General features: G+C 36.6%; 1 protein-coding gene across 5 annotated transcripts in view; it reads left to right on the top strand.

Annotated features, from left to right (window-relative positions):
• The window catches only part of LOC117411466 (echinoderm microtubule-associated protein-like 6), a 115,743-nt gene that overhangs the window by 42,273 nt on the left and 58,547 nt on the right, over nt 1-14,923 (top strand). For all 5 annotated transcript variants that reach the window (XM_034019045.3, XM_034019044.3, XM_059025507.1 and 2 more), the window contains 5 exons: nt 1,677-1,836; nt 3,484-3,582; nt 4,785-4,853; nt 12,546-12,731; nt 13,902-14,037. In XM_034019045.3, the coding sequence (XP_033874936.2) occupies nt 1,677-1,836; nt 3,484-3,582; nt 4,785-4,853; nt 12,546-12,731; nt 13,902-14,037 (650 nt within the window). The remainder of the gene's footprint in view (nt 1-1,676; nt 1,837-3,483; nt 3,583-4,784; nt 4,854-12,545; nt 12,732-13,901; nt 14,038-14,923) is intronic.

The following is a 14,923-nucleotide window of genomic DNA, read 5'->3' as shown; positions in this document are numbered from 1 at the left end:
TATATGAAAAAAGACACAAATATAATGCATATGACTAACTAAGATGAATATTGCACTTTAGAACTGTTTGTACTGGCTGTAAAAGCCTTTGTAGTATTGGTTTAACTGCCAATAGTAAGGCTGTATTCTCCTTGTGCAGTTGATTTTGGTATTCCTGGAAGTTTCTACAGATTTACAAGTAGCATTGTCACTCTTATTGGGAGTGTATATTCATGATGTGGAGTTTATCTTAACAGCTGTTGGGGATTATTTGAGAAATCAGTTCTACAACACTGCTTGTGCCCAGATGATACAGTACACTCCACTGCCTCTGAAGTATTGGGATAAGATTTCAATGGTCGATATCTAATCCGGGATAAATAAAAACAGATTGTTTTTAAGAAAGCCAGTGCACATGTACCTTGTATTGTTTGAATGAAGATCAGTATATTTGCGCGCTTGTAAAATATTTGTTGGCTGTTTTCAGTGAACAGCAAATAATTAAATCTAGAAACTGCTTTTATATACAGTATATATATTAAGCATCTGTGCACTCCAATGTTTAACCTCCACAAGGTGCCAACCATAAGGCTCTGGTATATAGAAAAGAATAAAAAGTCTAAAACAAGTCACAATTACTTCTTCCAGTTTTCAAGTGAAGTCCACCAAGACAGGTCGCACTCTCAAAAATTCGGACAGGACCACTGTGATTTTATATTTAAAAAGGTTCTCATAAGTTTATTTCATGAAATAATTGTAAGTTCACATAGACTTTTTTTCTTCTCTCTCTCTCTCTCTCTCTCTCTCTCTCTCTCTCTCTCTCTCTCTCTCTCTCCATATATATATATATATGTTTGTCTCTGTGGATTATGATACTGAACTGCGAATTGCAAACAGGATTTACCAAATATGTATGTTGGGTGACTTCCATTTGAACTTGCATTAAAATGTTTAATATTAGACAGTAAAGTGTTGGTGTCCATTTTATCTGTTGAAAATCCAAGAACAAAATCCTGGCTGGCAATTATATTTTGTCAGAAGACACAGCTTCAGAATCCCAGATAACCAGCTGAAAGGTCTTTCATCCTGTAGTGCTCAAAGGAACGGCAAGCTACTATTTCAGACTTACAAATACAAAGGCTAGTATTGAAGGCAGTGAATCAGTGAATAAAGTCGACAATAGTGCATCTTGTACAAAATTTGCTGTCAACATGGCCAAACTGGCAATTAAATGCATTTCAGAATTATCAAATAATTTAATGACGAGGGAGGACTGTATCTAAACAGTTATTTGTATGTGCATGACTTACTTCAATGTTGCGTCTTTTACAAGCATCTAATCAGATATGAGTGGTTTGGTGTGCAATGCAGTGCTATTCCTCATGGATGTGACCTGTTTTGAGGGATTTCAATTTGATGAAATTCCTTCAAAAATATCACACCTGGTTCATTCATACCTGGTGTGTCTTCCAACTGTGAAACTTTATTGACGATCATATTCAAGTTGCGTTATAGAGGTATAGAATAGTGCAGTAGACTGGTGGAGCAGTGAGTGAGTAATGTGTCCTGTTCAAACTGCGTCGTCAGGTAAGTGCTGTAGAAATAAAAATAAATAAGAAATAAGTAAGACAACAACAGTTAATTTGTTGTATTTACTGTATAGTAGAGGGTTCTAATTTGTTTTATGTCCATTTCAGCCTTGCTTTACACCCTGATAAAACCCAAGTTGCCACTGGCCAGGTTGGAAAGGACCCATATATATGTGTTTGGGATACCTACAATGTGCAGACCATCTCTATTCTCAAAGATATGCACACGCATGGAGTGGCCTGTTTGGCTTTTGATTTGGATGGACAGGTAAGCATTCCTAAAGAAATTGTGTAGTACATGTGAATAGGAAAATTTCCCAATTTTAACAAGCAGGAGTCGGACCACAGTCAGCCAGCATGGTTTTAAATAGAACAAAATTAATTGTTTTCAACTGCCACCAGTAGACTAATTTGGAACTCATGTCTCAATGTAGGTTTACAGCATGTGAATATTGTTGTGGGTAAAGAGAATTCCCTGGGTAGGATTCAGCCAGGTTCAATGATGTTTAGAGCTATCAAAAGCAATGTCACCTACTACTGTAGATTGCAAGGAGTGAAGAATGTGTCTTGCAGTGAACTAAGTAATTGATTGGGTGGTCACAGCCAGACTGTAATGCATCTGTGCCACTGAGTACTATTAGGGGAAATATATAATAATTCTGCTGTACCTGTCCCACATTAAGTGAAAACCAACAGAGGACAGTAATATTAAATGGTGTTGGATAGAGTTATACATATTTTATATTAAATAAAGCAGTCATCATTTGGCATTTTTTTGGACATTTTTATAATAATATAGTCAAGCCTATTTCTCAGAATTAAAAAATGGGCTAAAATGGATGTAGCAGTAGTCATTATGAGGACAGGCTAACACAATGACCACATCAATTCTTGTGTACCTTGACACAAACAAAATTGTCTCTGTTAGAGCTTTGGGAACAACTTCAGTTTTTGGTTCAGAAAATAATATGAAATGCCCCATGAGATATTTAATATAGAATCTGGTCAGTGCACAAGGGATAACATTCCTGCTCTCCGCTGATAACAGAAGTGTGAAATTAAAAAAAAAAAAATTGGATGGCAGACGGACTTGGATCCATGTCTTATCTTAAACAGAACACCTGTTCCACCTCAGTGAAGATGGAGCACATCCAGGTTATCTCTGAGCAGTATTTAACCTGCAACATTCTGCCCAGTGGGTCTGACTGCTTCTTACTGAGTTACCATTTATTATCATTTGCATGCATGCTCCGTTCTGTGATTTTATAATGACAAAAACATCAATGAAACAGTGTTAAAGAGAGGGACTGTATACCTTTGGCCTCTCTGTACATACAAAAAGGTGTTTATTTTCACTCACGGAAAGAGATAAGAAAAAAATGGGCCTTGCCAATAAATTGCTATACTTTATTTAGTAGATTTCCAAAGATATTTATTCAAGGTAACCTTTTTAAGGTAGCATCAAATATTATTTCAATTGATTATTTTAAATCTTGGTTTGGCTTAAACTACTTTGTAATGAGAGTTGCTGTTCCCTTGCTATACTGACTGTTTTGATTCATGTAAAGTTTTAACCCTAAAATGTGTTTCAGTATTAAATACCTTCAATTATGTGTACTGCTAATATGCCATTAAACATTTCTGGGCAAAACACTGTATTTGCTTATGCCAATAATCCTGTAGGAATGTAAATTTAAACTGAGTTGAAAATCTCTCCTGTAATTCAGCTGAAAACGCAATTAGAATATTGTCCTCTTGTAGCAAGCTGAGATGCATCACCATTTTCAACTTAAACACAGGATTTGCAATAAACTCAAGTAGTTTTAAACTATAATCAACTATAATTGAATATGTCTTTCAAGAAAGTTGTCCAAGAGCCCATCCATTTTTTTTTATTTTATTTATTTATACCTAGCGTTTGGCCTCTGTGGGATTGGATGCCAAAAATATGGTATGCGTTTGGGACTGGAAGAAAGGAAAAGTGCTGGCCACCGCAACTGGGCACTCTGACCGGGTAAGGATTGTGGATTCTTTGTGCCTACAGCCATAGTGTAAATGTGTCCTTAGATTATATAAACAAATCAATAGATTATATGCTGCCAATTAAACAGTATCAGTCAAAAATGGAAACATATCAAATGATGTAGTGGTTTGAAACATAAAAGAAACTGCTGAATCAATACCAGTAAGATTTCAGAGGCAAGAAAGAGTGGTTACAAATCCTTTTTTACCCACCTTTGAGCCCCAGGGGCAAGATAAAGTACTGTAGTTCTATTTTGAAAAAGATGATATACATACTTTGAAACAAATGTTGTGTTGTGAATAAGGCTCTGAAACCTGGAACCTTCAATAAATCGCTACCCTTAACTTTTAAGTCAGATTAATTACATCGAGCATGTGATTAGAATATGTTATTTGAGTACACATGCTAATCTTCAACTTAATATGTGCAGCAGTTCTTGATTTTGGATGTCCTAAAGGCAAGGGGCACAACGGCCTCACATGTAATTTGATTGTTCATTTTGTTTATTTAGTCACTGTTGGTTCTAAATCTATTGAAAACCATAGAATCCTTTTGTGAGTTTAAAAGAATTTTAGTTTGAGAAAAGATACTACAGCCACCTACCTTCACTGCTGCATCTTCATACTTGTGGTTGGGTAGTGTTCACTCAATACTGTTGTGCTCAAAGGTATTGTAAAACAATGCATGTACTGTAAGTTATGATTCCCAGTCTCTGGGAAGAGGAAAATAACTGGAAGAAGAAAAGATCTGCAGTGGATTTAGTACAGGGATGTCATAATTTCATCCAAATGAACTATTGGGGTTTTCATGCTGGAGGGTATTTCAATATTGGTTGATTTGACCCTTTTTATAAAGCACCCCTAAGAGATAGCATTCTTGCACGCACCAGAACATGCATGGAGAGAAGGCAAAGACATCTGGCTGCCACTTTATTGCTCACATGAGTGGTTGCCAACATAGAAGTGTCTTTGGCCCTTTGACTTCTATCTTGCTGGAAAAGTGGGCCAATCATGGCTTAGGGGTAGCCTACAGCTGACTCTCCCATGCAGTTGCTATAACTGAAGGCAAGGCCATCTCTATTTCCGGTGGGACTTGCATGCTTTGAGGTCAATGATTATTTGAGATGCAGTACTGAATTCATGTTGTACCATCGTTTAAAAGTTTGCTATTTCAGCTCTTTGGCATTGTTACAGATCTTTGATATTGCCTGGGATCCCTATCAGCAGAACAGACTTGTCAGCTGTGGGGTAAAACACATTAAGGTAAGTATGACAGTGATGAAAGTGTATTCTTAAACAGGCCTTGCTGCTCTTTAGTTCACTGATAGATATGCTCACAGTTAAGCATCTTTATATCAGAGGATGTGAATTGACTTTCTGAGTAAACTGCTATTATTTTAACAATATATACAGTGGTGTTCAAAAGTGTTGACACCCTCCTATCATTTCAATGCAAATTACTCCAGTTTTACTGTGATATTATTATTAATCTGGGAAGAATCTGAATTTAAAATTAAGAAACTAAATACAACAATGTATGAAAAGCAAAAAAAAAAGGCGTATTCCTGTTTTTAGCCTTGTTATACAGATTTTTTTTTTTTTTTTAATTAAGATTTTGTTGATGCACAGTATATTAAGCACACTATCCTGGCTCTGGGAATTTGATATTTTTTATAATGAAGGACAAAGAGAATATTCTTAATGAGATGTTTTATTAGAATTTGCCTCCTCCTGTTGTTCTTTGTAGTTCATTTTAGAATGTATGTTTGTGTCTTTCAAAGCTGCAGCTACATAGGCACAGCTGAGTGAAGAGAGAGAGAGATTTCTATTTGCATACAGTGTATGAAAGCAGTTATCATTTTAACAGAAACGAGAATGGATTTGGAATAAATGCAGAGATACCAAAAATAACTTTGTCATCCCACTAGCCACCATATTCTTGCTAATAAAAAGATATCAGTGAATGTGCATGACATTTAGAATAGAGATTATAGTCCCACACACATACAAGGAAATATACTGGTTTGCATTGTACTATGCACAGTACAATATATATATATATATATATATATATATATATATATATATATATATATATATATATATATATATATACACACACATATACATACAGATCTATACTGATTAATTGTTTATTACTCATCAGTTATTGAATATCTCACATATTCTTCATATTCCGGTGCTTATTTTTAGCTATTTTCGACATACCCCCCCAAATTTTTTTTTTCATGGCTTTCATGTTTTATACACTGTATGAAATTATTGTTTTTGGGTGCTTTCCAAAATGCTTGGATGTTCGTTTCTGTCACAATATGCATAGTATCATGACAGTACTTGCACACTTAAGTTGTACCTTCTTTCCTTTGCTGTCTTCCTCAACGAAATCCTTATGGTCACGGGCACATTCTTCTGGGGTTTTTGTGTGTCTAGGTATTTTTGTACATTTCGCCACAATTTGCAATTTTGTTTTAAATCCTCCCTATCTAACAGTAATATAACTTTAAATCCTGCGAACAAGTCTCCGTTCCTAATTGTTGTTTTAAATCTCGCAAGCGGAATCTCCAGTAGAAATGCAGGAATTTGCTCAGTAGTTGGGGTGGGTTTAAAATATTCAAATCGAATCAATGATAGATACCAGTCAGTGCCCAACTACTAGTACAGTTTGTTTCAGTATAGAATATACCGGTACGAAACAACTTTCTGTACTAACTCACTTTTCAGTACCGGTACAGTACCGATACAGTTGCGATATACCTGTCCACATTCATGTATGTTTAAATCGACAGTGTTCGGGTTCTGAACTCGTTTCCATGACGACCGCTGTCACATCTGTTAGAAATGGATCAGCTGTTATGTAATACAGCATGTTTTGCTGTCCTGTCCATGTACAGTATTTTGTTTTGGTGTTCAATAATTAAAAGATGGGAAGAACGTGAAAGGATGAGACGAATAAAAAGGATAAAACAATTAGCCATCTTTAAAAGCATGAGGTTGCAAAGACAGCAGGCTTGCATCACGGCTTTGGGAATAAATGTTTTTTTGTTTTTTTTTTGCTTTTTGATATTCCCTCAATGGATTTTATTTTAGAGCAGCACTACAGTATACTCATTTTGTGGAGATTATTGCATCACTTATTTTGGCATTTTTGGTGTAGCCATGATAAAGGTACTGCAGCTCACCGTAAAATGTAAAGCTGTTTAAAGTATTTAAACTGTAAAGCAAGACGTGCGAGTGCTTCAGAATATTGACTTAACTGTGTCGATACCGTGCTGGTTTACCTGTCCACACTTAACTGTGTCGATACCGTGCTGGTTTACCTGTCCACACTTAACTGTGTCGATACCGTGCTGGTTTACCTGTCCACACTTAACTGTGTCGATACCGTGCTGGTTTACCTGTCCACACTTAAGCTGTTCCGAGTTGTATCGAAACAGTAACGATACGAAACCTGCTCTTTTTTGTATCGGTACAACACCGATAAGAACTCCAGTCTGGACAGACGTTTCGGTACAGTTCCACAACGATACCTGTATAAAAATGCTAGTGTGAACAGGGCAGTTGTTTGTTTTTGTTTTTTGTAGTAGATGTTTTGTTTTAAATGGAAAAGGGGTGAAGTCAATGTGAACTGAGTGACCATTTCCAGTTTTTTTTCCAGTGTTTATTGGCTATATGCCGATTTCATTGGTTTATCGGTTTTTATCAGTTAAAACCTAAAATCAGAAGACCTAATTATAACCCACCATGTCATGCTTAAATACATATTGTAACTAGTTTCTTTTTGAAAGTTGTTTTAATATATATTTAGTATGTAAACTGGCCTGAGAAGACTGGACCACGTTTTCTAAGCTTTTGTCCTCTGTGGTGTACACCACTAGGCTATTTGTAAATGAATACAAATAACTTTTTCTTTCCAATCTTGTTTTGTTCTAAATAAAATAAAGTTTAATACAGTGATAGCTGTTCTAGAAGTAAATAAAAAAAATATTCTTTAATAATAGGTATAAATGTGAACTTTTTTTACATAAAAGTCTTGAAACGTACTTGAAACATACTATATGCAATAGATCTATTGTTTATTATAGTAAATCAAACACTTTTTGTATATTTTAGTCATTTTAAATTATGCAATGGTAGTTCAGATGTTTCATTTCTCACACAAAATATACATGTTGGCCTTGTGCTTGTCTCATTGGAATTCCTGGTTAAAATCCCAGTCATGCACAGGAATAAGTTGAATATCCTGTATTATAGCAGGTGACAAACCTGGTGCTTCTAAAACAAAGAGAGAACATTTGTCAAGACTCTTGCTGTAAATTGCAAATGTCATGTGACAAGCCTACACAGCAAATTGGCCAGTGTTAAATCAACTCTAACACTTTTCCAGTGTACATATGGCTCCACACTCCACAGTTTAAAAGTTACACTTTTCAACAAGTTAAAAAAATAACACTTTCATAGTGTAAAACAATTAACACTATGGGAGTTTAAATTTACGTATCTTTCAGTGTATAACTAGCACCGATTTATTTAAAATTAACTACCTTTGTGTTCAGAAATAACACTAGGAGAGTGACATTAACACTGCTGTAGTGACAACTGTACTCACTGTATATAAACTGTGTACACTTAACTAGTGTTAAACTAATAACTTCATAATATTGTTCATTGCCACAAAAATAATATAAAATATTGTAGAAAGAAAGACAAACACACACACGCACAGCCCTTTCCCCACCCCAGGGCACTACCCTGCCCCTCAAGATGACATTCACATATTACATAAAACAACACAGGAAGGTTTCAACAGTTACAGGGTATGGCAAAATAACTAATAGGGGCACTTACAATAATCACAACATTTATAACAACAATAACAACAGTATTTCCCTTACCCTATTTCCCACTCCCAGCATCCTCTGCTGCTCATTAACATATTTGTGGACACCAGCGTTCCAATATAGTAGCCTACCTTGAACTTCGCCAGCATGGACAGAAACGGCACCTTTACAGAAACTGCAAACTAAAATCCCGGTTGTTGATATTATTGCTCTGGATTAGTGTACTTTTATTTTACACTGTGAAATATACCTTGGTTTAGATATGAAACAACACCGCGTGGCGTCAAATGTGAAAATGTAACACCTAAAATCAACCTTAACGGTTAGCACTGGGATTCCAACACTGGCCAATTTGCTGTGTATAAATAAAATATCATTTAACAAGCTGTGAAGAAAAGCAATAAATGTTAATAAATGAAATCCACACCCCGAGCAAGTGAAAAATGCATGTTCCTCAAATGTGTCCTGCAGTGTGATTCAGCTGTCTGAAGTGAAGATACATATAAACATAGGGTCCGGGTTTGTACAAGTCAGGGGGCAGATTCTCCTATACTTGGTGGTCTGAGGGTTAAGGCCCCATAGTTAGGAGAAAAAAAAATGAAATAATCTCTTTGAAATCCTTTTTTTTTTAAAACATAAAGATGTAACATTTTCAGTAAATCCCAATATCTACTGGATAAATCGTCTACCTTATGTAAAATGAGCGTCATTGTGTACTAACAATATCTCATTCTTGTTTCTACAATATATATTGCTTGTCTATGATGCATAGTTTACGTACGCCTATCACAAGACATATCCGCCAACTCCCTCTACCCCCGATTCCAATCTGGTTTCCGTCCTTCCCATTCCACAGAGACAGCCCTCCTCACTGTCCAGAATCATCTGGCCAACTCCTCCCATGCTGGCCTTTCTTCAATTCTCATTCTCCTTGATCTTTCCTACGCCTTTGACACAGTCGATCATTCCATACTCCTCTCCCCGCTTTCCAACCTCGGCATTTCTGGAACACCCCTTAGCTGGCTGCACTTATACCTATCCTCCCACACCTCTGCTGTTGCTTTCAACAGCCTCACCTCTGCCTCCTCCCCTCTGACTGTTGGTGTTCCCCAGGGCTCTGTCCTCGGACCCTTGTTATTCTCTCTGTACACCTCACCTCTTGAAGCTCTAATCTCTTCATTTAACTTCCCACACCATTTCTTTGCTGATGACACCCAGATTTTCTTTTCCTTTCCTTCTTTCACCCCTGACCTTTCCACCCGTATAACTGCTTGCCTGACTGCTATCCAATCTTGGATGGAACGCCATTACCTCCTCACTAACCCATCAAAAACTGAAATCCTTTTCTTTCCCTCCTCTTCTTCTCCCCCTCCCACCCCCACCATTTAATTTCCTCCCCTGTCCCTCATTACGGTTAACTCTGTTCGTAACCTCGGCGTCATCTTTGACGCTACCCTTTCCCTTGCTGATCATATCTCGGCCACTACACGCACCTGTTGATTCCACCTATTTAACATCCGCAAAATACGCCCCTCCATCTCTTTCTCTGCCACTAAACTCCTGGTTCATGCTCTCATCTTCACCCGCCTCGATTACTGCAACTCCCTCCTCATTGGCCTTACCTCCTATGCCTTCACACCACTACAGCAAATTCAAAACGCCTCTGCCCGCATCATTTTCAACCTCCCCCGCTCCTCTCATACCTCCCCTCTTCTCCTTCAGCTACACTGGCTCCCTGTTTACTATCGCTGCTTATTCAAATTCCTTACTCTAGTCTATAAATCCCTCCATGGTCTCGCGCCACCCTATCTGGCTGCACTTATCACTTACTATGTTCCCTCCCGTCCCTTACGCTCTCAAACTCTGTTGTCCCTTTCAGTCCCACCCTCGCCCTGTGCCCAATCCCGTTTCCGTTCCTTCTCCCTCCTGGCTTCCCTTCATTGGAATAAACTCCCACTCCATATAAAACAGTCACCTACACTACGCAGTTTTCGCTCCACCCTTAAAACACATATTTTCACCCTAGCCTATCCCACTGCGTGCCCTAGCCCCTAACCCCAGGTCAGGACCCTGCTTGTTTGCCCAACCCTGCCCTAGCCTCTGTTCTCACAGTAGCACCACTCTTTATTTCCTCACCCTTGCCCAATAAACATACCTTTTTCCTTCCGCCATTTCTATTGATTGTACCGCTTAGTCTAATAATTGTAAAGCTCCTTGGTCAAAGGCGCTATATAAATATAAATAAATAAATTGTTTGTACTATAAAATGGTATCTATAGATGAAAAACGACGAAGCCCCATTGAATATAGAAAATATACAACAAAGTGCAGATGGATCCATTATTTGATCCTTCTGCACTTTGTTGTGTATTTTCCGTATTCAGTGGGGATTCGTCATTTATTCTATTTATACTACAAGACTAACAATAATAACAAGAAGATACAGAGTATTTGGAATTGGATTCTATTTTCATACAATTTAGAATATTAAAACAAAAACATATGCAAGGCTCCGAAGGGTTTCCAGGTAAACTGAAAGTTCCCTGTGTTGCTGCTCTGGCCGCTGCCTGTGAACGCAAACATGGTGCGCTTAAATTAAACTGGCTTTAATTTCTGAAAGCGCAGGGAGATTCAAGTCACTCACAGTCTGATCGAGTTTAAACAATAACTGAGATCGAGTTATTTTTAAAGTAGCAGCATAGACAGAATAACTCAAAATCCAATAATAAGGTACACAGTAATGTATCTCAATTACCATAAATGAAACATAAGAATAAAATCAATAAATAACAAAAATATGCATAAATTACATTATAATGATTGACTGCATATACACAGCTGGACATGGTGTATATAGCTGAACCTCTACATCCAAATAATTAAGCCAGCAAACCAGGAGAAAATGAAAATGACTACAAAATTGGCATTTCTACTGGTCAACTTAATTATACATTCATGTTTATACAAAGATAGAAGTAATTACTGATTAGCGCTTAGTAAAGAGCAAAAACATTTTTGGCACAGAGATTTTGTCTATTTGCAGTAAATTTATTTTGAACTTGCAGAACTGCCAAGTGATTCAGTCGTTCTTGGCTCATGCATAGTGGTTCGCAAGTAAATTTTTTGTCTTTGTAGGCAGACTAACACACTACCATAATTTAAAACAAAAATAAAATACACAAACATAATAAATAAAAATAAATAATGCCCACATTCCAGAATATTAGTGGATCATGGGCTCCACGGGCCCATATAATCCGGCATTAAAACAATATTGTCAGAGGTATTGTCAAGTATGGTAAAATGTGTATTATATTAATGTGTTTATATTATTTTACAAATCAACATATATTTATATTTGCATTTTGCCCCTTTACTTATCCAGTTTCCTGAGCGTGACAGAGCTTTGAGTGTTCAAAACTATTGCTTTCCCAGGATAAGCATGGTATACTATTGTTTTAAATCACAAATAACCAGTTGTTAAACAAAAACATGCCAAATTTAGTGTCTTCAAAATAGAATGAGTCAAATTTCTTCAGATGGCTATATCAGAGGTGCAGTTGGAAACTGTCAAACTCAATCCATTCAAAATAACACATGCTGGACTGTCACATGCCCCTGGGAGGTCAGCCTTTTATCTTCTAAATGCACGCTAGAAGCTCTTGTTTTTCAATTCATTGCTCTTTTGAACCTCAGTTGCTTCATTTTTTTAACATGAAAAGTACTTGCATAATTTAACTTCATTACAAATAGTTTTCTTAACAATATTGAATGAAATAAAGACTTTGTACAGTAAACTCCATTAATTTAGTACAGTAAACTCCATTGATTAAAAAGACTAACTTACCATAGACAACTCTCTGTCAGTCGCTTACAAACTGCCTCTATTAGTATTAGTACCAGCTTTCTATTAAGAACTAGTTACTCAGTGCCCTTTGTGGTTGTTACAGAGGGATTCTACTGTATTACCCTGTTGCTTAGCTGATAAAAACTGAACATCAAGTTTAAAATGTTAAATGACTAAAGCAAATAAATGATCTGTGCAACAGGAATAATGTATTGCGTTTAACTTGAATTTGTTTGTCATTTCATTTAGTTCTGGGCATTATGTGGAAATGCTTTGACACCAAAAAGAGGTATCTTTGGCAAAACAGGGGACCTCCAGACCATCCTGTGTTTGGCCAGTGCTAAAGACGACATCACATATTCTGGTGCACTAAACGGGGACATCTATGTCTGGAAAGGCCTCAACTTGGTTCGCACAATTCAAGGAGCGCATGGAGTAAGTGAAAGACAATCCTGTTCTTTTGAATGCCTAATGCAGTGTTTTGTAACATTTAGTATTTCTTGTAGCCTGTTTAGTGATGGTTCACGGCATTCAGAATGAGCTTCAATGATATGTGCATGTGTGTGCTTTTTATTTAGCCTGCACTAATTGGTCATTGCATCTGAGTATTATCCCACTGTTATTCTCACAGGTAGCAAATTATTGAACATAAGAACAAAGGAACACATTACTGTATCATTAAGCACAAAGACATTATACAAACAGGGGAGGGTGGGGGTGGGGTGGGGTGGGCTTTTTAACCAGCGTCCAGTTCAGTCATTAAGTCAAAACACCACCCCTTTGCTAGAAATGAAAAGAAGCGTTTTAAGTATTAGTGACCTATTTTCCTCCTCAGATTTGCAGAGCCTCATTAGCTTTTTAATGAGTAAGTTGTTCATAAAGGATGTAAGAGCACAGCCTTGCTTCACGCAAGATTTCCTGTGCTCGTCTCATTAGAGGTCTTTTGGGACATCAGAAATCTGAGAGCAGATTGCTTCCAGACAGCACCATTAAACACTGATTCAGGACATTAGTTTAGGACTTTGTTGCAATAAATTTCCAAACTGTCGCACAGATCAATCTCTTTCAGACTGACGCATTTCAAGATTTATTTTCAGAAATGCCTAATATGCACTTGTTTTGTCATCAGGCTTTAGGAACTGTCGGCTGAATCAGTTTCACAATTTAATTTACAATATTCCTTTTTCTTATGGTTTGCAGCTACTGTATAGTGACTGCCAGATATGTGTATAATCTACATGTGTATGTTAACATAGATACTGTATGTGCAGGTAGTTGGGTGTGCTTCTTATGCAGCAACATGCTTTATCCCTATAGACAGGTTTAAAATAGCCATCTTCTTTTTCTATAATAGTTATATGATTCAAAGCTAGTTAAACTTTGCTGTCTATGTTATTTCCTTCTTCTATGACTCTATTCAAGATGACACATACAAATAACCCTGTTATAGCAAACAAAGTGAAACTCATGTGTTAACATTCAATAAGTTTTTATTTAAGTATTACTCCAATGTTGCTAAAAAAAACATGAAATGAATGCATGTCGTTAAATGGTGCTGTACTTTTTGATTGAACCCCTTTGATGTGGCACCATTGTGTGTTCTAGGCTGGGATATTCAGCATGTATGCCTGTGAAGAAGGTTTTGCCACTGGTGGAAGAGATGGTTGTATACGACTATGGGATACAGACTTCAAGCCAATCACCAAAATTGATCTCAGGGAGACTGAGCAAGGATATAAAGGTAGATAATAAAAAGTATATACAGTATCTTCATTTTCAGACTATAACATGCACCTTTCATGTACAATGTCACACTATTGTTATTTTTTTTGCTAGGGTAGAATATAAGAAAGTGGATGCAAGAAGCTTTTTCATCATGCAAAAGATGTCAGACAAATCAGCTTATGTGCATTATATACAGTCAGTCAGTCAATAGTTAGTTCATTTTTTAATTGGTACTCCTGAGTGAGCAGAAAGCCGGCACCACAACAACATTCACACACATTCACACAAATATTAAGTCATTGAGACAAATGTTCCTTTAATTTAACTGAACAAGAGCCCTATGTACTGCTCAATCCAGAATATTATTTAGGAAAGAATCATAAAATTGAACAGCGATTACTATATTATTTAATGACACAAAGAGAATATACTTATGCTGTAGACTTCATACTCTTTTTTAAACGTGTAAAGAACATTGCAAATGTGCAAGCATGAATACATGTTGGTTTTAAAACTGCTACAGCTGTTGCTGGACATTTATATTTTGTTTCTCGTTTAGTTCCTTTTGCTTTCCAGGTATCAAGCAGAGTTTCTGACCTGACCCAATATTATGATCACAGATGTTAAATTACATTTAGATTTATTCTCTGCAAATATTTTATTAAATACATGTATTAATTAAAGATTGAGAGGATTCATAATGTTGTGGTTAAAGTGCAGATGTATCTGGTATTTCATGCATAAAGTGATCTCTCTGTAGGTGGTCAGATGGTTGGATGGATTTTATTGTATGATTTATTATCTTATACAACTATCTGGCTTCTCTCCTCATTAGATCTGCATCAAATTAGTATTCTAAGTAGTCATTAACTGAGAAAGACTGGACACAAAATCAATTTGTA

Source organism: Acipenser ruthenus, chromosome 6 (assembly GCF_902713425.1).
Source record: "Acipenser ruthenus chromosome 6, fAciRut3.2 maternal haplotype, whole genome shotgun sequence".
Lineage (NCBI taxonomy): Eukaryota > Metazoa > Chordata > Actinopteri > Acipenseriformes > Acipenseridae > Acipenser > Acipenser ruthenus.
Note: the sequence above shows the minus strand (reverse complement) of the source record. Positions and strands in the feature narration are given on the sequence as shown.